General features: G+C 64.4%; 5 protein-coding genes across 5 annotated transcripts; 4 read left to right on the top strand and 1 right to left on the bottom strand.

The window, feature by feature from the left end:
* Positions 1 to 1,852: 1,852 nt before the first annotated feature.
* On the bottom strand, positions 1,853 to 2,873 carry HRG_07103 (uncharacterized protein; the record flags this gene model as incomplete). Its single annotated transcript, XM_044865574.1, has 3 exons — positions 1,853 to 1,999; positions 2,112 to 2,337; positions 2,407 to 2,873. The coding sequence occupies 3 exons, from the start codon at positions 2,871 to 2,873 to the stop codon at positions 1,853 to 1,855; spliced, it is 840 nt and encodes a 279-aa protein (XP_044719536.1).
* Positions 2,874 to 5,009: 2,136 nt separating this feature from the next.
* HRG_07102 (PIF1-like helicase domain-containing protein) lies at positions 5,010 to 10,470 on the top strand (the record flags this gene model as incomplete). The annotated part of the gene is made up of 11 exons (XM_044865573.1): positions 5,010 to 5,156; positions 5,221 to 5,454; positions 5,513 to 5,940; positions 6,172 to 6,327; positions 6,380 to 6,646; positions 6,699 to 6,837; positions 6,924 to 7,334; positions 7,391 to 8,010; positions 8,110 to 8,566; positions 8,625 to 8,771; positions 8,848 to 10,470. 11 exons carry the CDS (start codon positions 5,010 to 5,012, stop codon positions 10,468 to 10,470), a joined length of 4,629 nt encoding a protein of 1,542 aa, XP_044719535.1.
* An 895-nt stretch (positions 10,471 to 11,365) lies between these two features.
* HRG_07101 (MYND finger domain-containing protein) lies at positions 11,366 to 11,934 on the top strand (the record flags this gene model as incomplete). Its single annotated transcript, XM_044865572.1, has 2 exons — positions 11,366 to 11,461; positions 11,509 to 11,934. 2 exons carry the CDS (start codon positions 11,366 to 11,368, stop codon positions 11,932 to 11,934), a joined length of 522 nt encoding a protein of 173 aa, XP_044719534.1.
* Positions 11,935 to 13,425: 1,491 nt separating this feature from the next.
* HRG_07100 (uncharacterized protein) lies at positions 13,426 to 14,500 on the top strand (the record flags this gene model as incomplete). Its single annotated transcript, XM_044865571.1, has 2 exons — positions 13,426 to 14,113; positions 14,268 to 14,500. The coding sequence occupies 2 exons, from the start codon at positions 13,426 to 13,428 to the stop codon at positions 14,498 to 14,500; spliced, it is 921 nt and encodes a 306-aa protein (XP_044719533.1).
* A 156-nt stretch (positions 14,501 to 14,656) lies between these two features.
* Positions 14,657 to 19,956, top strand: HRG_07099 (PIF1-like helicase domain-containing protein; the record flags this gene model as incomplete). The annotated part of the gene is made up of 13 exons (XM_044865570.1): positions 14,657 to 14,973; positions 15,064 to 15,636; positions 15,687 to 15,933; positions 16,379 to 16,480; positions 16,559 to 16,720; positions 16,773 to 17,066; positions 17,118 to 17,452; positions 17,625 to 17,646; positions 17,719 to 18,438; positions 18,486 to 18,640; positions 18,694 to 19,159; positions 19,293 to 19,588; positions 19,758 to 19,956. 13 exons carry the CDS (start codon positions 14,657 to 14,659, stop codon positions 19,954 to 19,956), a joined length of 3,888 nt encoding a protein of 1,295 aa, XP_044719532.1.
* Between the last annotated feature and the right edge of the window lie 5,050 nt (positions 19,957 to 25,006).

Here is a 25,006-nt window from a genome sequence, read left to right as displayed (position 1 = left end):
AACCCGACCAATCAGAGGACGGGAGTTTGGGGGAAAAAAAAACAGGTAAGGCAACCCCTCATGGGTTGCGCAAAAAGCCTTGAGGAACGAAGACTGAGGTTGAGACAAACAAGACGAAGACAGAGGGCGAGAGCAAAGAACGCAAGCAGGCGGTAGCGCCAGGAACTAATGCATGCAAGAAGGTAGGCAAATAAATTGGCCATTCGGGCACCATCCCGCAGCGGGAAGAGGGAGAAAAAGCAAGAAGGCAAATACAGCGATGATAACGGTTGCGGGGTAAGAGAGGAAGGGAGTATAAGAGAGGCACCAAGGCACGAATAGGAGAGCAGAAGCGTCTACCCTAGCTACCGATCGAGCAGTTAGGAAAACAACTACAGCATGGCCACTTGCAACGTTTCCGTGGAGTTCTGGTGCGAATTCGGGGCCACGGAGCTCAAGTACAAGCATAGCATCCGAAGACGCTCGTGACGCAGGTAGGCCAGGCGAGGCCGAACCACGAAGCCAGCGCACTGTTCCTACAGTGGATAAGGCCGATCCTACGGGAGCACGAGGCGGCGTGTCGGAAGGCAGCAGGGGCGCGCTGCGAGAGTTGCGGCGAAGTCGCAAAGGAGATTCTACAGAGCCCGATATCGTACCTACATGCAGAGAGGCCGTTTGTGCTCGTGGTCGTGTCGTCATTCTGCGGTCAAGAAGGATGCGAAATAAGGGCGAGGCAGGAAATGCAGGACACGATGGCAGAGGCGGGGCAGGCGGACGGAAGCATGGGCGCAAAGCAAATGCAAGGGCAGGATGCACAGAGCACAGAGGGGAAGGTCTGCCGGGTTTGTGGAGAGATGGCGGGGGCGAGGAGGTGCAGCCGATGCCTGGCGGTCGCGTATTGCAGCAGGCAACACCAAAAGGAGGACTGGAAGGTACACAAGAAGGGATGCAAGCCAAAGGCAAGCTAGGGAGCTAGTGAGGGGAAGCAAGCAACGCCGTCGAGGCGGCCTTAAGGCCAGCCTCACACGCCGCAACGGCCCTTGTAGAACCAACCGCCGATTTCGGCGACCCTCGTCCCTATGACTTGCACAACTAAGGAACGGAATGTAAGATAACAAAGACGCCCCTTTGCGAGGCGCAACTACAGGGCCCCCGTCGCCGCTAAACGCAACTGAGAGGTGCGGCGGCAAGCTGGCAAGGAGAGAGAAGGGAATGGTAAGGAAGGGAAAGAGAAGGGGCGAGGCGCAACGCATGGGACATTAACAAGGTCACGGAGAACGTCTAGAGGCAGGCAGTGTTGTAAGAAACGGGTTCGCAAGCCAAAACTGTCCTTTAATAAAGGGAGAAACGTGGCAATGCGTAGAGTAATAGTAATTTTGCAGCGACAAGCTGCGTTAGGAATAGTATCCCGTTCCATTTTAGTAAAGGCAGGAGGCGTAAGAGAGCGATTGGTTTATAGTAGGCAGCTTATTTCTGCATGCGATAGCGGAGAGGGCGAGCGGGCGGGTCGGAGGTGCTCGCGACGATAGAGTCGAGAAGGGAAGGCGGGGGAGCGGGAGCGGGAGCGGGCGGGATGCCGTCCAGTCGAGACGAAGAAGCGGCTGGCGGGGGACAGGAGGAGGGGGCGGCGGGGCCGACGGTGTCCGAAGACGAAGAAGGCGGCGAATGCTGCTGCTGTAGTAAGCGCGCCCTCTTCATGGGCGTATCGGCAAGGGCCGGGTGGGAGCGCTTAGGCGGCGGCGTGACGGGGTCGGGGGCGGTCGGGGCCGAGGCCGAGGAAGGGGGGGCCGACGTGGCCGAGGCCGGCGCGGCAACGGAGTACAAGGCGGCGCGGACGGAATCGAAGGTAGAGGAGGCGGATGGGGTCTGGCGCCTAAGGGGCGTAGCGAGGGGGGAAGCCGAGGCGGCGGCGGCGGCCGGGCCTATCGACAAAGGTCCAGCTGTCCGGGACGATGATAAAGACGTAATCGCGCTCCGAGCCCGGGGAGAGCATAACGCGGTGGTCGAGAAGGCCGACGACCTTTCCGGTGCAGGTAAAGGGACGCCGGGCAGGAAGGAAGAGTTAGGCTTTTCAGCGATTTTCTTGCATAGCACGGCCCAAGGGTTAACGTAGACGGAAAGATAACAAAGACCTCGAAGGGGTGGTAGCCCTTAAATGGAATCCTGTCCGGCAGGCCAGGGGCGATGTAGGTCGTGAGCCGGACGAAGCCGCAGCAGCGGAGCTGGTCGGGCCCGAGACCGGGCAGGAAGTCTGGACGTAGGAGGTCGAGGCCAGGCCCGGCTACTGCGCCATGGAAGGAGACAACGGGAGGCGTAGACGGGAACTGGCCGCTAGAGGCCAAGGAGCGCGGCAGGACGCTAGGGGGCAAAGTCAGCGGGGCGGTGGGTGAGGAGGCGCATTAAAATGAAAAGGGGAGGGGGGCCCACGGCTGGTAACCTTGGTCGCGGACAATAAGGGCGGGCACGGTGTAGAGAATAGTATCGTCCGGGCCGGCCTCGAGCCCGTCGCGGCGCTCCACCTCCCAGGAGAGGGCGTAGGGGTGAACGCGGCCGCTCATAAAGAACCACTGCTCGGACCAGTCTGTATCGACGACCGGCTGGCCGTAGATGGAGAGGTTTAGACTAAAGAAGAGGGAGGGCCCTAGATCGTCGCCCTCGGCCCGGAGGGGTGCATACTCCGACTCTAGCAGCCACGAGGGCACCGGCAGGAGGACTCGGGCGATGGCTTCGGCGTTAAGGCCTCTGATGCGGTGCTCGTCCTGGTGGGCAAACCTCGCGGGGCAGTCAGGCTGGGCGAAGAACATCATGGACATGTCGCCGCCCGCGCCCTTGCTAGTGACAAGGGGCTTGCGGAGGTGCGGGGCAGAGCTGTCCGCCGACGGAGACGAAGACATGGCGAGGCCGTGTAGTGGAAGAGCAACGTTGCCGGAGCGAAGCTATAAGCGGCGAGGAATAGGGGCAGGAGTGCTCCCTACCAATATGCCGTCTTAAGAGTTTAGTGTAGTAGGGAAGGGCTAATGGCCGTGGTGTATAAGAGAAGTCAAAGGATCCTAAACGAAGAAGCAACGTAGCGTCAGCGGTAGGCTAAGATAAGGAGCCTATATAAAGGAGGTCTATAAGATGCGTATATAGAACAATGCGACAAGAGGAGAAGAGGAAACTTCGAAAGGCGGTCTAGTAAGACGTTGAGGGTTTTAAGACAAGCAGGACGCGCGAAGCTATGTTCGAGGAGAAGGAGGCAGACTTATTCGCAACACGTGTAAGACATGGGTTCAAAATTCAGCAGGCGAGCGTCTAGGGGCGTACTGAGGCTTTGACCGACAAGACCTAGATGACAAGACGGAAAAAGTGTACCATGCAAAGCACAGGCAAGAAGAAGCTGTCTTGGCGACCTACATGTAAGGACCGGCCGAGGCCGTATAGCCCGCCGCCTTCAGCGGCGGGCAATAGCAGGCTCGATAGAAAGGCGGCGCCGGTATAATGTAAAGAGCAGCGGCACGCCTGTAGACGTACTAGAGAGCTACGAGTAAGATATATAGACTTTCCTAGAGGATCCTGTACGCACAGGAGGGTGCCAGTCAGCAAGACAAGTGCAGGATGAATGGTCGAGGCAAGGACTTATACGCCGTTACTACACTTACGAGGATTTACGCCGGGAGCCCAGTAGCACCGCAAGTAGGCGGGGCCGGAGAGGGCAGCGCAAGCGAGGAAGACAAGAGGTCCGCGGGGCCTCGGTAGACCGGTGTCGCGATGAAGCCAGCTAACGGAGGGTCCAGTCCGGAGCGGGTGACAGGGCAAGCCCGGCGCCAGAAGCCCGAGCAGCGCCGTACACAGGACCAGAGATCCGGCCGATCACAGCAGCGCCGGCACTCGGTCGCGGCGCCTCTCGAGAGAGCAAGAAGAGGCGTCAAGGAGGCGCCTCCGAGGCGAGGGGAAGACCGCCAGGACTAGGGAAATGGAGGATCAGCGCAGGCCGAGTCGCGCCGCGGGATATCCAGCCTCAGCCGACACCGAGTGCGGCGGCAACGGCTGCCGCCTACACCGAGGGCGGCGGGGCACTGGCTGCCGCTGGGCGGGCCCAGCGCCGTCTCGGCCTCAGGAAAGGCCAGCGCGCACCGAGAGAAATCCGGTCTCTGCCGACGGCGGAGACCGCCGGCCCTCGCCGCCGCAGACGAGAAGTTCGGACGCTCCACGGGACATTCGGCCCCAGCCGACATGGAGGGCCGCCGGTCCTTCACTGCCGTCGAACGGGATAGGTTTGGCTACAGCCTCGGCCGGAAGCAAGGGGGCTCCGCAGGATACCTGGCCCCAGCCGACATGGAGGGCCGCCGGGCCTTCGCCGCCGTCGAGCGGGACTAGCCCGGCCGTAGTCTCGGCCGGAAGCCAGCACGTGCCGCGAGCCATCCAGTCCCGGCCGGCTAGCAGGGCGAGGCCCCGCCACAACTCCCCGCAGCCGGGCCGCTTGTTAGCGGCAGAGATAGCGCACCGGCAGGTACGGTCGTAGAGCGAGGTGAAGGCGTGTGACGGTGATAGCTAACCGGACGCAGGTAGAGCGGCGATAAGACGCCAGGCGAGACGAGCAGAAGAGGAAACGCCATCTTAGTAGTGGGCAGGCCGGGCGGAAACGCGCCAGGGTGGGTGAAAAGATGCCGAGACGAAGGAGCTGCAGGCCGAGGACCTGGCCAGCGCGCTGCGGCACCTCGACGAGGAGTTCGAGGCGGGCGAGAGGCTGGCCAACGAGCAGACGTGGTGCGCGCCGGTGCCGCGCGAGAGGCAGGTGAGGACGGTGCGGAGGTTCTACCGGGCGTTCCACGACGCAGGCACGCTGCCGATCGCGACCTGCACGCTATGCTACCGGAAGCGAGCCAAGGGGGAGCTGAGGGAGATGGCGTGGGAGGGGTGGTCGCGGAGCAGCGTTGCGGGGGGCGGGCGGTCCCGGTTCGGATGCCGAAGCTGCTTCCCGGAGGGCAGGCCGGTGCCGGTCTGCGTAGAGTGCGCGCGATGGGCCGGGCGCGAGGGCGTCGCCGGCCATGCACCTCCACGGGCGGCTCGGCTGCGAGCACGCGTACCCCGACGAGCTGAAGGACCTCACGCCGCTCGAGGAGAAGCTCATCTCACTCAACTCGTGCTACGGCTTCGTGACGAAGTACAGCATCCCGGGCGGTCAGAGGCAGAGCGTGAGGTACCCGAGGCACGTCAAGGGCCACATTACCGTGTTCCCAAACGACGTGCAGGGCCTAGCCGCTAGGTGCTGCCGCACCGCTGCTCCGGGTCATGGACGAGATCCACGTCTCGTGGCAGGGTGCCGAGAGGCCCGGGCCGCGCGACCTATCGGGCCTGCTGTCGGTAAGGCGGTCGGCGGTGGAGAGGGCGCTAGCCTGGCTCAAGGAGAACAATCCGCTCTACGGCGAGGTCGAGATCGACGCGGCGGAGATGGCCAGCTGGGGGCGCCGCCGCACGGGTGCCGCCAGTGGTGTGCGAGCGGCTAGAGCGAAGCGAGCCGTCGGCGCGGGAGAGGACGCGGACGGCGCAGGTGGTGCCGCCGTCGGAGCGGGCCATGGACGACGAGGGTGCGGTCGAGATCGAGGAGGTCCTCGCGATGCTGAGGCAGGGGCGGGACCCCACCGAGGGGAGCCGTGACGTCGGGCTCACGTGCGAGGACGACGACGGGGACGGCGCTAGGCCCGAAGAGGACGGGGACGTAATCAACGAGGTGACGTCTTCCGGCATGTTCCCGTTGGACGGGGCGCCAGAGGTGGCCGATGCTGAGAAGATTCGCTTCGCCCGCGGTGCCGTCGGGCCCGAGGGAGCGCGCGCCGGCCCGAGGACGTGGGTAGGGACTGCGGCCCGAGAGGCGGAGGGCGATGGCGGCGACGTCGAGCCGCACATACAGGTGCGGCGCGGCGAGGATTTCGCCGACTCGGCGGACGCCTCCTTCTTCGCAAAGGCCTTTCCGACCCTGTTCCTTTGGCTTAGGCGGGCCGAGGCTCGCCGACGAGGACGCCACTGGGAGAGCGCGGGCCTAGCGTCGGGAACCAGGGCACGCAGGCGGAGCGGGTCGCGGAGGGCCTTATGTCGACGCGGAACATGAAGCTCAAGCATGGGCCGACGTCGTGCTGCGGCGCCACGGCGGCCGGTTCGCGACGCACCTATCTTCGCCTTCCTCGTCTTTAACATGGGCGTACGGTCTAGGAACCGCCAGGCCAGCATGCTAGGCGTCACGAGGAAGAACTTCGCAAGGGTCGAGGGCCTGTTAAAGTCGTTAACGGCGCAGAGGCTCGAGGCGGCGAGGGTCGAGCTCGAGGCCACGGGCAAGACTAGCGACGACGGGGTAAAGGAGCTCATCCGGTCCTCTCCGTGTTCGGCTACCGGCAGCCGATGTCGAGGAGAGCCGCCTTAGTATGCGGAAGAAGATACTATCCCTCATCATAAGGCACGGGGTGCCGGCCATCTGGTTCACGCTGAACCCGAACGACATTACAAACCTGGTAAAGTTGCGGCTGGCACACCGCGGCCGCGACCCGGACGAGGCCGAGGCCTTCCTACGAGACCTAGGGACCGCGTATAAGCGGACCCAGCTGGCCATATCGGACCCGATGAGCTCGGCCGTCTTCTTCCACCGGGAGATGACGCTCTTCTTCGAGCACTACGTCAACGTCGGGGAGGAGTCGGTGTTCGGGCACGTCGGCGCGTACTACGGGGCGGTCGAGACCAACGAGCGAGGCGCTCTCCACATCCACGGGCTCCTCTGGCTGGGGCAACGCGGGCCTTGGCGAGGCGCTCGCCGGCCCCGATACGGAGAAGCAGGCGGCGTACCGGGAGCGCATCGTCCGCTACGTAGATAGCGTCTTCTCCGAGGTAAGGCGGCCGCCTTAAGATGATAACCCCCCCTAAGCCCCCATCCGTAGCAGGCCGAAGGGCCCCGAGCTGACCCGAGGCTATAGGAGCTAGACGCAGAAGGTTACTGCGCCGTGCAGGCGGAGCGGTCGGCCACGGCGGACATATCGTCGCGGCTCGACGACGTCGCGCGCTTCACGGACACCTTCGACGAGGAGGCCAACTTCTGCGCCGGCGCGACGCAGATCCACACGCATAGCGCGACCTGCGTAAAATACTCGCTCGGCGCGAGGGCGCGGAAGGGGGACCTCTGCCGGTTCAAGGCGCCGTGGAGGCTGGTGGAGAGGACGGCGCTGACGGCGGACGGGGTGCTCGAGATCCGGCGGACGCATAGCATGGTGAACCGGTGGAACCGGGCGATGGCAGTAGGACTACGGCACAACCACGACATCTCGTTCATCGCGACGCAGCGCAAGACCATGGCCCTAATCTACTACATTACCAACTATGCGACGAAGGTAGAGGACCCGTGTGGAAGCGTGTGGCCGCCGCGGCCGAGTTCCTTCCGCGCTAGAGCCGACGGGAGAGGGCAACGGAAGTGGCGCCGACCGCGACGCCGGCCGAGGGGCGGGGCCGAAGGGGTGGCGACGGCGGCGGACCCCAGGGGAACAAGACGAGAACGTTCCTGCTCAAGGCGGCGAACCGAGTATTTACGGAGCGGCCGCTGTCGCAGGTCGAGGTGATCGCGCACCTCCTAGGGTACCCGGCAGAATTTAGCAGCGGCTCGGCGTGGGCGTACGTGAACGCGAACCAGCTCTACTGGGCCGTCTTCCGCCGGTGGCGGCACCTCCGACGGGCGAGCGGCGCGGAGGCGACGGGCGACGCGCCGGACGAGACGGTCGTCGTCGAGGAGGCCGGGCCGAGGATCCCCCTCGTCGAGGCCTACCGGCACAGGGGCGAGCTCCTACGGGGCCTCTGCCTTTATGACTACGCATCGCTCGTAAGGCTAAAGCGAAACGGCCGCGGCGCCGACGGTGGGACGGGCTGGGGCGAGGTACCCTTCGCGGAGAGCTGGGCGTCGGGGAAGGGCTGGGTGCAGGCGCTTAGGCGGCCGGGTAGCGGGGCGACCGTATGCCTCGACGAATACCTCAGCAAGGAGTTTAGCGAGGGAGACGACGAGTCGTGCCACCGAAGGTGCGCACCATAAGACGGGGAGGCTAACAGCGCCTAGGGCGGCGGTACAGCACCTGGCCCTATTCGTGCCGTGGGAGTCCTTCCTCGGCGAGGAGGCAGGCGACATCAACGACATCTGGGCGCGGGCGCGGAGTCGCTGGCGCCGAGGGTCGCGCGGCTCGCAGACAACGTGCAGCTCCTCCGGCGGTCGGCGGAGGACGCGAAGCGCGACGCCAAGCAGTGGGCCGCCACGGCCGAGGAGGGCGGTATGACGGCGCCGCAGGCCGGCGACGAAGGAAGGGGGGCGGCCGAGGGGGGCGAGGAGGCGTACCGCGCCGGCGGGGCGGGCGACGCGGCCCCGCGCGTCGACGTCGATCGGAATGCCGCCGGCGCGGGACAAGTCACGGCGCAGTCAACAGAGCTGCTAGCGATGACGCAGCAGCTCTGCCGGTTCCAGCAGTCGGCGCTGGGGTCGGAGGCCGAGCTCGCGGCGACGGTAGTGGCGGAGGAGGGCAGGCAGGCGGGTGAACCTACCGGGCTCGGAGCTCTCGGGGCGGCGCTGCCACGGCAAGAAGAGGTGCGGGCCATCAAGTCGCAGCAGAGGAGCGCGGCGCGGGGCGGAGCGAGCCATCCAGGGCATCCAGGGCGGCGGGGCGGCGGCGGGCGTCGGGGCCGACCGCGGCGCGGCTCTTCGCGGGGTGATGGGGGGCTTCGGCGAGGACGACATGGACGTAACGGCGGCCGACGGCGACGTAGACGCTGGCACGGCGGCGGTGATGCGCGTGCGGCTCGGCCCGTCGAGCTCGTTCGTCGCCGCCGGCAGAGCTGGCGGGGCAGCTAACGCTCAACGAGAAGCAGGCCATCGCTCTCCTAATCGTATGCCGGCAGCTCGACCGAATCCGGCAGGGCGACGACGCAGGCGGCGATGGCGGCGGCCAGCTCTGCCTGTTCATCGGCGGCGAGGGCGGCACCGGCAAGTCGCGCGTCATCGAGGCGCTCGTCGAGCTGCTCGCCCGGAGGGACCTATCGAGCCGGCTGCTGGTGACGGCGACGTCGGGCACGGCGGCAGCACGGATCAACGGCATCACACTACACTCGGCCTGCGGCCTTACGGTCGGCCAGGGCGGCCGGGCGGGAGGGGCGACGAGGGACGTAGACGGCGTACGGCTGCCGGGCCAGGGCGAGCGCTTCGTCGACGGCCGGTCGCGGATGGACTGGCAGGAGAAGGAGGTGCTGGTGATCGACGAGGTCAGCATGCTCGGGGCGCGGACGCTGCACGCCGCCAACGAGCAGCTGTGCAGGCTGCGGGGGTCGGCGCGAGACTTCGGCGGCATCCCGGTGGTGATCTTCTGCGGCGACTTCCACCAGTTCCGGCCGGTGCAGGAGCGGTCGATCCTGCTGCCGAGCGCGGCGGTGGCGTGGGACGAGGACGGGGCGTTCGCGGCCGAGCAGCGGCGGCAGCACGACAAGGCGCACGCGCTGTGGCGGCGGTTCACGACGGTCGTCATGCTGGACGAGCAGATGCGGGCCGCCGGCGACCCGGAGCTGCGGCGACTGCTCGGGCGCATCCGCCGGGGGGAGCAGGACCGGTCGGACCTAGAGCTGCTCAACTCGAGGTGCCACCGGCCGGGCAGGCGGATCCCGTGGGAGACGGGCCTGACGGTGGTCACGCCTCTCAACCGCAACCGCTGGAACCTCAACCTAGAGGCGGCGCTCGCGTTCCGGGCGCGGCGGCGGACGGCGGCGCGCATATTCCTGTCCGAGCACAAGTGGAGGGAGGGCCTGCCGACGGAGGAGGAGGCGGTGTTAATGCTGTGCCAGGGCGACGACAGCGCGACGCCGGTGCCGGCCGTCTTCGTTTTCGTGCCGGGCATGCCGGTCGTCGTGAACCAGAACACGCACCAGGGGCTGAAGCTAGTGAACGGGGCCGGCTACACGGCGGTAGACGTCATCCCCGACCGGGCCTTCCCCGGCCACCGGGTCTCGGCCGAGCTGACGATGCACTTCGGGCCGCCGGCGGGCATCGTGCTGGCTTCGGAGACGACGAGGGACTTCCACTTCGTCGGGATGCCGGCCGGGACGATCCTGCTGACGCCCATCAGCGTCAAGATCACGGCGCAGCGGAAGCGGCCGTGGCAGCGCAACGACGTCAGCCGGAGGGGCCTGCCGTGCGCGGCGGCCTTCGCCTGCACCGACTACAAGGTGCAGGGCGGGACGCTGGAGCGCGTGGCGCTGGAGCTGCGGGGGGCGAGGATGACGACGGTCGAGGGGAGGGCGGTGCCGTCGCCGTGCGACCCGTACAGCCTGTACGTGCAGCTGTCGCGGTGCCCGACGCTCGACGGCATCATGCTCGTATCGGAGGTGCGGGAGCGGGATCTAGTCGGGAACCGGGTGCCCGAGGAGATGACGGCAGCGCAGGCCCGGCTAGAGGAGCTTAGCAGGCAGACGACGCAGGAGGCGGCCGACTGGCTCCGCGGGTAACGCGGGCGGCGTAGGCGTCTCGCTCGCAGCGGAGGAGATCCTGCCCTTGGGACGACTAGCCTAGCACACAATCAGGGGCGGAGAAAGCAAAAGTATGGGAAGGCGTAACGTAGATAGATAGAAATACGAGCAACAATCTCAAGGTAGTTAATGGACATCGACGGGTGCGTGTCTAATATAGACGGACCGCAAAGGCGGAGATTTAGACTTCACAGGCCAGCCGGCTCTAGGCTAGCGGGCTTGCCGTAGCTACCGACGTAAAAGGAGCACAGGTCAAGGGCCAGGAGGGGCAAAGAGGAAAGGGCGTATTCGGGGCGAGCTTGAAAGAAAGGGCCAGGAAAGAAGACGGGCTTCAAGGAAAGAGGGCAAAAAGGGGCGGCGACGAGAGCGGTGAGGTTGTATTTTTAAACCAATCTGAAGAGAGCAAGCCGACGAATTAGAGGACGGCAGCCGACGAATCAGAGGGCGGCATTTAGGGGGGGGGAAGTTGATGGCGGCGTTTTTTTTTTCTTTCTCCCCGGGGAGGAACCAGAAGAACCTTTTCGTCACAGGTAAGGCAACCCTTCATGGGTTGCGCAAAGAGCCTTGAGGAACGAAGGCCGAAGATTGGAGAGACAAACAAGACAAAGACAGGGTGAGAGAAAGAACGCAAGCAGGCGGTAGCGCTAGGAACTAAAACATGCAAAAAAGGTAGGTAAAGAAAGCGACCATTCGGGCACCATCCCGCCGCGGGGAAGAGGCAGAAAAAGCAAGAAGGCAAGTAAAGCGGTGATGACGATTGCGGGGTAAGCGAGAGGAAGGGAGCATAAGAGGGGCGCCAAGGCACGAATAGGAGAACAAGAGCAGAAGCGTCTACCCTAGCTACCGATCGAGCAGTTAGGAAAACAACTACAGCATGGCCACTTGCAACGTTTCCGTGGAGTTCTGGTGCGAATTCGGGGCCACGGAGCTGAAGTACAAGCATAGCATCCCGAAGACGCTCGTGACGCAGGTAGCCAGGCGAGGCCGAACCACGCAGCCAGTGCACTGTTCCTACAGTGGATAAGGCCGATCCTACGGGAGCACGAGGCAGCGTGTCGGAAGGCAGCAGGGGTGCGCTGCGAGAGCTGCGGCGGACTCGCAAAGGAGATTCTACAGAGCCCGATATCGTACCTACACGCAGAGAGGCCGTTTGTGCTCGTGGTCGTGTCGTCGTTCTGCGGCAAAGAAGGATGCGAAATTAGGACGAGGCAGGAAATGCAGGACAAGATGGCAGAGGCGGGGCAGGCGGGCGGAAACAAGGGCGCGACGCAAATGCAAGGGCAGGATGCGCAGAGCACAGAGGGGAAGGTCTGCCGGGTTTGTGGAGAGATGGCGGGGGCGAGGAGGTGCAGCCGATGCCTGACGGTGGCGTACTGCAGCAGGCAACACCAAAAGGAGGACTGGAAGGTGCACAAGAAGGGATGCAAGGCAAAGGCAAGCTAGGGAGCTAGGGAGAGGAGGGAAGGAAAGTAAAAGGGACAAGGCATAACGCGCAGGACATAAACAAGGTCACGGAGAACAAATAGAGGCAGGCACTATCGTAAGAAATAGGTCGCAAGCTAAAGTTGTTGTTTCAAAAAAGAGATAAACGTTGTAATGTGTAGAGTAATGGTAATTTTGCAGCGATAAGTTTCGTTAGGAATAGCATCTCGAGAGGGAGAACGGTTTATTTTAGTAAAGGCAAGAGGCGTAAGAGAGCGATAGGTTTATAGTAGGCAGCTCATTTCTGCATGCGATAGCGGATAGGTCGAGCGGGCGGGTCGGAGGTGCTCGCGACAATAGAGTCAAGAGGAACCCGGCTTGGCTGCCGGAGCAGGAACGGGCGGGACGCCGCTCGGTCGAGACGAAGAAGCGGCCGGCGGGGGAGGAGGAGGGGGCGGCGGAGCTGACGGTGTCCGAAGACGAGGAAGGCGGCGAATTCTGCTGCTGCAAGCGCGCCCTCTTCATGGGCGTATCGGCAAGGGCCGGGTGGGAAGTTTAGTGTAAAAGAGAAGGGCCAGTGGCGATGGTGTGTAAGAGAAGTCAAAGGATTCTAAACAAAGACGCAACATGGCGTTAGTGGTAGGTTATATAAGGAGCCTTTGTAAAAGAGGGTTATAAGATGCGTATAGAGGAGAGTGCAATAAGAGAAGGGAGAACTTTAAAAGGCGGTCTAGTAAGATGTTGAGAGTTTTAAGACAAGCAGGACGCGCGAAGCTATATTCGAGGAGAAGCAGGCAGCCCTATTCGCAACACGTGTAAGACATGGTTTTAAACTTCAGCGGGCAAGTGTCTAGGGGCATACGGAAGCTTTGACTGATAAGAGCTGGATGACAAGAAGGAAAAGCGTAGCATGCAAAGCATAGGCAAGAAGAAGCCGTCGCGGCGACGTACATATAAGGATCGGCCGAGGCCGTCTAGCCTATCGCATATAGCAGCAGGCAATGGCGGGCGGGCTTAATAGAAAGGCGGCGCCGGTATAATGCAAGAGCAGCAGCACGCATATAGATATAGTAGAGAGCTACGAGTAAGATATATAGACTTTTGTAGAGGATCCTATATGCGCAAGAGGGTGCCAGTCAGCAAGATAAGTGCAGGGCGAATAATCGAGGCAAGGATTTATACGCTGTTATTACACTTACGAGGATTTACGCCAGGCCTAGTGGCACCATAAGTAGGCAGGGCCAAAGAGGGCAGGTGCAAAGAGGAAGACAAGACGTCCGTGGGGCTTTGGTAGACCGGTGTCGCAATGAAGCCAGCCAACGGAAGGGACCAGTCCGGAGCGGGGGACGGGGCAAGCCCGGCGCCAGAAGCCTGCGCAGCGCCGTACACAGGACCAGAGTTCCAGCCGACCACAGCAGCGCCGGCACTTGCTAGCGGCGCCCTCGGAGAGCAAGAAGAGGCGTCAAGGAGGCGCCTCCGAGGCGAGGGCGGGAAGACCGCCAGGACTAGGAGATGGAGGATCAGCGCAGGCCGAGTCATGCCGCGGGATATCCAGCCTCGGCCGACACCAAGCGCGGCGGCAACTTGGCTGCCGCCGACACCGAGGGCGGCAGGGCACTGGCTGCCGCAAGGCGTGCCCAGCGCCGTCTCGGCCTCAGGAAAAGCCAGCGCGCACCAAGAGAAATCCGGCCTCTGCCGACAGTAGAGGCCGCCGGTCCTTCGCCGCCGCCGACGAGAAGTTCGGACGTTCCGCGGGACATTCGGCCACAGCCGACATGGAGGGCCGCCGGCCCTTCGCCGCCGACGAGAAGTTCGGACGCGCCGCGGGATATCCAGGCTCTGTCGACACCGACGGCGGCAGGGCGCCGGCTGCCGCAAGGCGGGCCTAGCGCCGTCTCGGCCTCAGGAAAAGCCAGCGCGCACCGAGGAAATCCGGCCTCTGCCGACGGTGGAGGCCGCCGGGCCTCGCCGCCGCCGACGAGAAGTTCGGACGTTCCGCGGGATATTCGGCCACAACCGACTTGGAGGGCCGCCGGCCCTTCGCCGCCGTCAAGCGGGACTAGCTCGGCCGTAGTCTCGATCGGAAGCCAGCACTCGCCGCGAGCCATCCAGTCCCGGCCGGCCAGCAGGGCCGAGATCCCCGCCACAACTCCGGCCGCAGCCGGGCTGCTTGTTGGCGGCAGAGATAGCGCCTCGGCAGGTACGGTCGTAGAGCGAGGTAAAGGCGTGTAGCGGTGATAGCTAACCGGACGCAGGTAGATCGGCGATAAGACGGCAGGCGAGGAAGAGCAGAAGAGGAAACGCCATCTTAGTAGTGGGCAGGCCGAGCGGAAACGCGCCCGGGTCGGTGAAAGGTGCCGAGACCAAGGAGCTGCAGGCCGAGGACCTAGCCAGCGCGCTGCGGCACCTCGACGAGGAGTTCGAGGCGGGCGAGAGGCTGGCCAACGAGCAGACGTGGTGTGCGCCGGTGCCGCGCGAGAGGCAGGTGAGGACGGTGCGGAAGTTCTACCGGGCGTTCCACGACGCTGGCACGCTGCCGATCGCGACCTGCACGCTATGCTACCGGAAGCGGGCCAAGGGGAGCTGAGGAGATGGCGTGGGAGGGTGGGAGGGTGGTCGCGGAGCGGTGTTGCGGGGCGGGCGGTCCCCGTTCGGGTGCCAAGCCTGCTTCCCGGAGGGCAGGCCGGTGGCGGTCTGCGCAGAGTGCGCGCGATGGGCCGGGCGTGAGGGGGCGTCGCCGGCCATGCACCTCCATGGGCGGCTCGGCTGCGAGCACGCGTACCCCGACGAGCTAAAGGACCTCACGCCGCTCGAGGAGAAGCTCATCTCGCTCAACTCGTGCTACGGCTTCGTGACGAAGTATAGCATCCCCGGCGGCCAGAGGCAGAGCGTGAGGTACCCGAGGCACGTCAAGGGCCATATCACGGTGTTCCCGAACGACGTGCAGGGCCTGGCTGCCAGGTGCTGCCGCACCCGCTGGTCCGGGTCATGGACGAGATCCACGTCTCGTGGCAGGGCGCTGAGAGGCCCGGGCCGCGGGACCTATCAGGCCTGCTGTCGGTAAGGCGGTCGGCGGTCGAGAGGGCGCTGGCCTGGCTCAGGAGAACAACCCGCTCTACGGCGAGGTCGAGATCGACGCGGCGGAGATAGCCAGCTGGGGCGCCGCCGCACGGTGCCGCCGGTGGTGTGCGAGCGGCTGGAGCGAAACGAGCCGTCGGCGCGGGAGAGGACGCAGACGGCGCAGGTGGTGCCGCCGTCGGAGCGGGCCATGGACGACGGAGGCGCGGCCGAGATCGAGGAAATCCTCGCGATGCTAAGGCAGGGCCAGGACCCCGCCGAGGGGAGCCGCGACGTCGGGCTCACGTGCGAGGACGACGACAGGGACGGCGCTAGGCCCGAAGAGGACGGGGACGTAATCAATGAGGTAACGTCTTCCGGCATGTTCCCGTTAGATGGGGCGCCAGATGTGGCCGACGCCGAGAAGATTCGCTTCGCCCGCGACGCGGTCGGGCCCGAGGAGCGCGCGCCAGCCGAGGACGTGGGTAGGGACGGCGGCCAGAGGGCGGCGGGCGACGGCGGCGACGGCGAGCCGTACATACAGGTGCGACGCGGCGAGGATTTCGCCGACTCGGCGGACGCCTCCTTCTTTGCAAAGGCCTTTCCGACCCTGTTCCCCTTTGGCTTGGGCGGGCCGAGGCTCGCCGACGAGGACGCCGCGGGAGAGCGCGGGCCTAGCGTCGGGAACCAGGGCGCCCAGGCGGAGCGGGTTGCAGAGGGCCTTATGTCGACGCGGAACATGAAGCTCAGGCATGGGCCGACGTCGTGCTGCGGCGTCACGGCGGCCGGTTCGCGACGCACCCTATCTTCGCCTTCCTTGTCTTTAACATGGGCGTGCGGTCTAAGAACCGCCAGGCCAGCATGCTAGGCGTAGCGAGGAAGAACTTCGCAAGGGTCGAGGGCCTACTAAAGTCGTTAACGGCGCAGAGGCTCGAGGCGGCCAGGCCGAGCTCGAGGCCACAGGTAAGACTAGCGACGACGGGGTAAAGAGCTCCTCCGGTCCCTCTCCGTGTTCGGCTACCGGCAGCCAATGTCGAGGAGAGCCGCCTTAGTATGCGGAAGAAGATACTATCCTCATCGTTAGGTACGGGTGCCGGCTATCTGGTTCACGCTGAACCCGAACGACATTACGAACCTAGTAAAGTTACGGCTAGCGGCGCACCGCGGCCGCGACCCCGACGAGGCCGAGGCCTTCCTAAGTGACCTAGGGACCGCGTATAAGCGGACGCGGCTGGCCATATCGGACCCGATGAGCTCGGCCGTCTTCTTCCACCGGAGATGACGCTCTTCTTCGAGCACTACGTCAACGTCGGGGAGGAGTCGGTGTTCGGCCACGTCGGCGCATACTACGGGCGGTAGAGACCAACGAGCGAGGCGCCCTCCACATCCACGGGCTCCTCTGGCTAAGGGCAACGCGGGCATTGGCGACGCGCTCGCCGGCCCGGACGCGGAGGAGCAGGCGGCGTACCGGGAGCGCATCGTCCGCTACGTAGATAGCGTCTTCTCTGAGGTAAGGCGGCAGCCTTAACACAAACCCGATGCCCCTATCTGGGGCAGGCTGAGGGCCTAAGCTGAACCGAGGCCGCAGGAGCTAGACGCAGAAGGTTACTGTGCCATGCAGGCAGAGCGGTCGGCCACGGCGGACATATCGTCGCGGCTCGACGACGTCGCGCGCTTCACGGACACCTTCGACGAGGAGGCCAACTTCTGCGCGGGCGCGACGCAGATCCATACGCATAGCGCGACCTGCGTAAAATACTCGCTCGGCGTGGGGCGCGGAAGGGGACCTCTGCCGGTTTAAGGCGCCGTGGAGGTTGGTGGAGAGGACGGCGCTGACGGCGGACGGGGTGCTCGAGATCCGGCGGACGCATAGCATGGTGAACCGGTGGAACAGGGCGATGGCAGTGGGGCTACGACACAACCACGACATCTCGTTCATCGCGACGCAGCGCAAGACCATGGCCCTAATCTACTATATTACTAACTATGCGACGAAGGTAGAGGACCCGGTGTGGAAGCGTGTGGCCGCCGCGGCCGAGTTCCTTCCTGTGCTAGAGCCGACGGGAGAGGGCAACAGAAGTGGCGCCGACCGCGACGCCGGCCGGGAGGGCGGGGCCGAAGGGTAGCGACGGCGGCGGACCCCGTAGGGGAATAAGACGAGAACGTTCCTGCTTAAGGCGGCGAATCGAGTCTTTACGGAGCGGCCGCTGTCGCAGGTCGAGGTGATCGCGCACCTCCTAGGGTACCCGGCGGAGTTTAGCAGCGGCTCAGCGTGGGCGTATATAAACGCAAACCAGCTCTACTGGGCCGTCTTCCGCCGGTGGCGGCACCTCCGACGGGCGAGCGGCGCCGAGGCGACGGGCGACGCGCCGGACGAGACGGTCGTCGTCGAGGAGGCTGGCCTGAGATCCCTCTCGTCGAGGCCTACCGGCACCGGGGCGAGCTCCTGCGGGGCCTCTGCCTTTATGACTACGCATCGCTTGTAAGGTTAAAGCAAAACGGCAGCGGCGCCGACGGTATGGCGGGCTGGGGGGGGGGACCCCTCGCGGGGAGCTGGGGGGCGGGGGAGGGGTGGGGGCAGGCGCTTAGGCGGCCGGGGTGCGGGGGGGCTGTATGCGTCGACGGATACCTCAGCAAGGAGTTCAGCGAGGAAGACGACGAGTCGTGCCACCGGAGGTGCGTACTATAAGACGGGGGGCGCCTAAGAGGAAGGCAGAGCAGCTAGGGGCATCGGCTAACAGCATCTAGGGCGGCGGTGCAGCACCTGGCCCTATTCGTGCCGTGGAGTCCTTCCTCGGCGAGGAGGCAGGCGACATTAACAACATCTGGGCACGGGCGCGGGAGTCGCTGGCGCCGAGGGTCGCGCGGCTCGCAGACAACGTGCAGCTCCTCCGGCGGTCGGCGGAGGACGCGAAGCGCGACGCCAAGCAGTGGGCCGCCACGGCCGAGGAGGGCGGTATGACGGCGCCGCAGGCCGACGACGAAGGCAGGGGGGCGGCCGAAGGGGGCGAGGAGGCATACCGCGCCGGCGGGGCGGGCGACGCGGCTCGGCTCATCGACGTCGTCCGGAACGCCGCCAGCGCGGGACAAGTCACGGCGCAGTCAACAGAGCTGCTAGCGATGACGCAGCAGCTCTGCCGGTTCCAGCAGTCGGCGCTCGGGTCGGCGGCCGAGCTCGCGGCGACGGTGGTGGCGGACGAGAGGGCAGGCAGGCGGGTGAACCTACCGGGCTCGGCGCTGTCGGGGGCGGCACTGCCGCGGCAAGAAGAGGTGCGGGCCATCAAGTCGCAGCAGAGGAGCGCGGCGCGGGGCGGAGCGGGCGATCCAGGGCATCCAGGGCGGCGGGGCGGCGGCGGGCGTCGGGGCCGACCGCGGCGCGGCCTTCGCGGGGTGATGGGGGGCTTCGGCGAGGACGACATCGACGTAACGGCGGCCGACGGCGACGCAGACGCAGGCACGGCGGCGGGGGTGGGCGTGCGGCTCGGCCCCGCGGGCTCGTTCGTCGCCGCCGGCAGGAGCTGGCGGGCCAGCTCACGCTCAACGAGAAGCAGGCCATCGCCCTCCTAATCGTGTGCCGGCAACTCGACCGAATCCGGCAGGGCGACGACGCAGGCGGCGACGGTGGTGGCCAGCTCTGCCTATTCATCGGCGGCGAGGGCGGCACCGGCAAGTCGCGCGTCATCGAGGCGCTCGTCGAGCTGCTCGCCCGGAGGACCTATCGAGCCGGGTACTGGTTACGGCGACGTCGGGGACGGCGGCAGCGCGGATCAACGGCATCACGCTGCACTCGGCCTGCGGCCTTACGGTCGGCCAGGGCGGCCGGGCGGGAGGGGACGAGGACATTGACGGCGTACGGCTGGCGGGCCAGGGCGAGCGCTTCGTCGACGGCCGGTCGCGGATGGACTGGCAGGAGAAGGAGGTGCTGGTGATCGACGAGGTCAGCATGCTCGGGGCGCGGACGCTGCACGCCGCCAACGAGCAGCTCTGCCGGCTGCGGGGGTCGGCGCGGGACTTCGGCGGCATCCCGGTAGTGATCCTCTGCGGCGACTTCCACCAGTTCCGGCCGGTGCAGGAACGGTCGATCCTGCTGCCGAGCGCGGCGGTGGCGTGGGACGAGGACGGGGCGTTCGCGGCCGAGCAGCGGCGGCGGCACGACAAGGCGCACGCGCTGTGGCGGCGCTTCACGACGGTCGTCATGCTGACGAGCAGATGCGGGCCGCCGGCGACCCGGAGCTGCGGCGGCTGCTCGGGCGGATCCGCCGGGGCGAGCAGGACCGGTCGGACCTAGAGCTGCTCAACTCGAGATGCTACCGGCCGGGCAGGCGGATCCCGTGGGAGACGGGCCTGACGGTGGTGACGCCGCTCAACCGGAACCGCTGGAACCTCAACCTAGAGGCGGCGCTCGCGTTCCGGAGAGGCGGCGGACGGCGGCGCGCGTCTTCCTCTCCGAGCATAAGTGGAGGGACGGCGTGCCGACGGAAGAGGAGGCGGTGCTAATGCTAGGCCAGGGCGACGACAGCGCGACCCCGGTGCCGGCCGTCTTCCTCTTCGTGCCAGGCATGCCGGTCGTCGTGAACCAGAACACGCACCAGGGGCTGAAGCTTGTGAACGGGGCCGGGTACACGGCGGTGGACGTCATCCCCGACCGCGCCTTCCCGGCCACCGCGTCTCGGCGGAGCTCATCATGCACTTCGGGCCGCCGGCGGGCATCGTGCTGGCCTCGGAGACGACCAGGACTTCCACTTCGTCGGGATGCCTGCCGGGACGATCCTGCTAACGCCCATCAGCGTCAAGATCACAGCGCAGCGGAAGCGGCCATGGCAGCGCAACGACGTCAGCCGGAGGGGCCTGCCGTGCGCGGCGGCCTTCGCCTGCACCGACTATAAGGTGCAGGGCGGGACGCTAGAGCGCGTGGCGCTGGAGCTGCGGGGGGCGAGGATGACGACGGTCGAGGAGGGCGGTGCCGTCGTCGTGCGACCCGTATAGCCTATACGTGCAGCTGTCGCGGTGCCCGACGCTCGACGGCATCATGCTCGTATCAGAGGTGCGGAGCGGGACCTAGTGGGGAACCGGGTGCCTGAGGAGATGACGGCAGCGCAGGCCCGGCTAGAGGAGCTTAGCACGCAGACAACACAGGAGGCGGCCGACTGGCTCCGCAGGTAACGCAGGCGCCCTGCATTTTCCACACTTCTGACGTAAAGGAGTGTAGGTTAAGGGCCAGGAGGACGGGCGAAGGGGGTGGTCTGTGGAGGCGTGTGGTCTATGGCGGAGTTAGAAGCCGGGCCGGCTTGGGCACCTTCCTCTATGTGGTCTGCGGCGGCGTATGGTCTACGGAGGCGTTGGAAGCGAACTGCGCAGCTGGAACTAAAAGGGGCAGCAAGGGGGCAGGGCATTATTTATTTTTATTTACGGGAGAGGCAACCCAACAGGGTTGCGCAAAGAGCCTTGAGGAACGAAAAAAACGTCTAGACAAGGGGCAGACAGATGTACAGAGGCAGAAAGGTAACGACGACCAAGGGGCAGCCAGGCTGGACGAAAAACACTTCCCATTTAAGGAGTTATAGCAGCGTACGCTATTCCATTTCCGTAGCTTTCTTAGATAGGTGGCGGTTTCGAAGCGGACGGGCCGGCGAGCCCAAGCCATGGGCGACAATGGAATCGAGGGAAGAGTCCCGTAAGTCAGGACCCGGCTTAGGGTTGTCCGGCTCATGAGCGGCGGAGGCAGCCGAAACAGAGAACGAGTGGGTAGCAGAGGAGGCGGGCTTAGGGGAAGACGAGATCACCGGGGCCTTATGCAGCAGACACGGTCGCTTCGTCGGCGTATCGGCAGGCTCAGGGCAATATCGTTTCCCGGGCGGCGTAAGGTGGCCGGTCGAGGGCGAAGCCGAAGCCAAGGGTGGAGGACTGAGCGGGAGGGTGCCAGGGGTGATCAAAGACAAAGAGGCAGCGCGCACGTCCCGGAAGGCCGCGGAAGCGGAGGAAGCTTGTTGCCTCTGTGGCGTAGAGAAGCGGTGCCATCGTGGTGACGGCGGCGGCGGCCTTGTCGAGAAAGTCCAGGAATCCGGGACGACGATAAAGACGTTGTCCCGGTCCGAGCCCGGGGGGTAGAGCATGACATCATGACGGAGCAGGCCAGCGACCTTGCCTGTGCAGGTAAAGGGGACGTTAGGCTGAAATTGAGAGTCCTGCCTCTCGGCCATCTTCCTACACAAGATGGCCCAGGGGTTAGCGCGAACAGGGAAGATAACGAAGACCTGGAACGGGTGGAAGCCCTTGAAGGGGACCTTATTAGGCATCCCAGGAGCGACATAGGTAGAAAGGCGGACAAATCCGCAACAGTTAAGTTGGGCGGCGCCTAGACCGGGCAGTAGGTCCCGCCGCAGCGAGGAGTGGCCGGTGCCGACGATAAGGCCGGTAAAGGAAACAATAGGCGGGATGCAGGGGAAGTCGCCCATGGAGGCAAAGAGCCTAGGAGAACACTTCAAGCCCATCTTAGCCATATACCGTTTCGTCGGCACTCGCGAAGGGTCAGGGCACGGCTTACGGCTGGTAGCCCTGATCGCGGACGACAAGGGCGGGCATCGTATAGAAAGGTGCGGCCCGTGTCAGACTCGAGGCCGTCGCGTTGCTCAACCTCCCATGCGAGCGCGTAGGGGTGGACGCGGGCATGCGTGAAAAACCACTCTTCGGTCCAGTCGGAGGATCAATAGGCTGGCCGTAGATGGAGAGGTTGAGGCTAAAAAGACGGATGTCGGGAATCATCGGCATCCGATCGGAGGGCGCATATTCCGTCGCGAGCAGCCAGGCGGGAGGAGGCAGGAAGACGCGGGCCATGGCCTCGGCGTTAAGACCCCTGATGCGGTGGTCGTCCTGGTGGGAAAATCTAGCAGGACAGTCCGGCTGGACAAAAGACATCATAGACATCTCACCGCCAGCGCCCTTTGGCTATCGAGCGGCTTTCGAAGGTGCGGTGCGGGCATATCGGTACGAAGTAGAGAGGAAGACATAGTGCATCTGCGCAGGTCGATAGGCCACTTGCACGCACTAAAAGGACGGGTTCTCAGCGTCAAGAAAGGAGTAGGGAAGAAGTCGAGCGTAGACGCACTTATAGTAGATCAATAGTGGTATGGATTCGCCGGGAAGAGCGAGGAGCCTTGCCGCTGTAAGTAAGCAGACGTCAAAGAGATGCGTCGTGGTGTTGCGGAGCTGGGTACTGATCGGGCAGCAAGGGCGACGCGGATTAAAGTGTCCGGCAGGGCTACCGGCATAGGATGGCGAAAACTAGGGCTGTCGGCAGATAGGCCTGTCGATAGGTACAAAGGAAGCCCGGCAGGTCCGAGAGAGAGAGGTCTAATGCAGAAAGGGATATTAACAAGGAAGGATATAACCGTTAGCAAGAAGAATGCCAACGCGGCGGAACGCCATTGCCAGGAAGCGAGACAATCTCGGGTATATCCCGGGCGAAGGCTTCCTAATCTATCGTTCGTTTGCGGAGCCTTGCCGATAAGACAGCACCAGCATGGGGAGAATCGTAGCCGCGAGGTAAGATCGGTGGCAGGAGAGTGCGAAACGGGGACAGCAGCAGCGGCCGCTGCTGCGACGAAGTATCGCGGCGGCGAGACCGATCGCAATGGACGAAGGGCCGAAGCGGGCGTCGGGCCACAAAAGTCGAAACGCGGCACCCAGGTTCCGGCCTATTGAGGCCAAGCCGGCCGCGGCGGCCGACGATGCCTCACGAAGAGAGCAGGCAGAGGCACTCAAAAGAGCGTTGCCCAAGGGAAGTCGGCGAGGCGGCTGGCCGCGGAAAAGGACGACTAACGTCGATAGTTCCTCCTCGAAGGGAGGGCTCGTGGAGGGCGTCCAGAGGGGCACGTCTGGAAGGCGAAGCCGTGGTGCGCGGACAGGGCCAATGGGCTCCGAGGGACACCCCAGGAGGACAGGATCGGCCGGCAAGCCCTGTCGGGAACTCGCCTAGAGTCGTCAGGGAGCTTCTGGTTCGGCCAATCCGACCTCAAGAGATGGATGATGGCGCAGGAGATACGCAGTCATCCGGACGGTGGCCACCGCCGCCATCACGCCAGAAAGGACAGGGTCGGCCGGCAAACAGTGTCGGGATTTCGTCTACAGCCGTCAGGGAGCGCCTCATTCGGCCAATCCAACCTAGAGCAATAGAAGATAGAGCGGGAGATATACAGTCATCCGGATGCCAGGCGGGACAGGATTGGCCGGCAACCGCTGTCACGATGTCGTCTGGAGTCGTCAGGGAGCCCCTCGTTCAGCCAACCCAACCCAGAGAGATGCAAGGCAGGGCAGGAGATACGCAGTCATCCGGATGGTTGCCACCACGGCCATCACGCCAGGCGGCGGCGGGAGAACAAGATCGGCCGTGGCGAGACGAGGCAGCGGAAAGATCCTCGCAGGCCGTAGAACAGAGAAAGAGGAACCGCCAGCGTGACCGAGACCAGACCCCGACGAAACGTACTCGAGGAAGCCATCCGAGGCAGAGGAGGAGTGAGCTGCAGGCAGAGGATTTGGCCAGTGTCTTGCTTTACCTCGAAGGGAATTCGTCGCGAAGGAAAGGCTGTCTAAGGAGCAAACCTGGTGCACACCAATACCGCATGAGAGGAAGGTATCGACGGTGCGAAAGTTTTATCGGGCGTTCCACGATGTGAGCACCTTGCCGATAATGACCTGCAGGCTGTGTTACCGCAAGCGTACAAGGAAGGAGTTGAGGAGATTCCGTGGGATCAGTGGCTATCAAGTCCCGTTCCTCGGGGTGAGCGCTCACCATTTGCGTGCCGAAGCTGCTTTCCGGGGTGAGCCCGTCTCGGTTTGTGTGGAGTGTGCCCGATGCTTGGGGCGCGGGAGCCTGTCGTCGGCGGTCCACCTTCACAGTCGCCTCGGATGCGAGCACATGTTCCCCGACGAGCTGAAGGGGCTGACGCCGGTCGAAGAGAAGCTCATCTCGTTGAACTCGTGTTACGGCTTTGTGACGAGGTATAACATTCCGGGCGGGCAGACGCAGGCAGTGAGGTATCCGAGACATGTCAAGGGCCACATCACGGTGTTTCCAAACAACGTGCAGGAGCTGGCGAGAAGGGTGCTCCCGCACCCGCTCTGGCAAACAATGGACGAGATCCACGTCTCGTGGCAGGGCGCGGAGAAGCCAGCACCGTGCGACTTATCGGGTCTCTTGTCGGTGAGGCGTCAAGTCGTCGAGAGAGCGCTTATCTGGTTGAAGAAGAATAACCCCCATTACGCCGATATTGAGATTGATAGGGCGGAAATGGATAGCTGGGAACACCATCACACGGTGTGCCGCGGGTGGTCTACGACCGCATGGAGCGGAACGAGCCGTCTGCGTGGGAGAAGACGCGAACGGCGCAGGTCGTGCCGCCCGCAGAGCGGGCCATGGACGACGATAGTCCGGCGGAGATCGAAGGAGTCCTCGCCCAGCTCCTCCAAGGACAAGACGTATTGGACAGGGGAGTCGAGAATCCGAGGAGTGGAGCGGACGGGACTGACGATGCTGAGCCCGATGACAGAGCCAAAACGATCAACGAGATCACCTCTTCCGGCATGTTTGCATTGGACGGACCGCCGGAAGTGTCGGACGCAGAGAAGCTCCGCTTTGCGTGCAATGCCGTGGGTGGCGATGGGGCCGAGAACGACCGCAAGGGCCGAGGGCATGGATAAGGTCGGCGGAGGCGGGTCAAGAAGGCACGGATGTCCGCGAGCCATACATCCACGTTTGTCGCGGAGACGAATTCGCCGACTCGCTCGACGCCTCGTTCTTCGCCAAGACCTTTCCCACCCTACTGCCGTTCGGATTTGGAGGACCACGGCTCGCGGAGGAAGTCATCTTAGGACCCGAGGGCCGGTCAATTGGCGGGGTACGGCTGCTGGAGAAGAGACGGCGGCGCGAGATCTTCTGTCGTCTCGGAACATAAGCCTTCGGACCTGGGCCGGCATTGTGCTGCGGCGCCATGGTGGCCGATTCGCGACGCATACCATCTTCTCGTTTCTCGTTTTCAAT

Source organism: Hirsutella rhossiliensis, assembly GCF_020360975.1.
Source record: "Hirsutella rhossiliensis strain HR02 chromosome Unknown scaffold00007, whole genome shotgun sequence".
Lineage (NCBI taxonomy): Eukaryota > Fungi > Ascomycota > Sordariomycetes > Hypocreales > Ophiocordycipitaceae > Hirsutella > Hirsutella rhossiliensis.
This window is presented reverse-complemented; position numbering and strand designations above follow the sequence as displayed.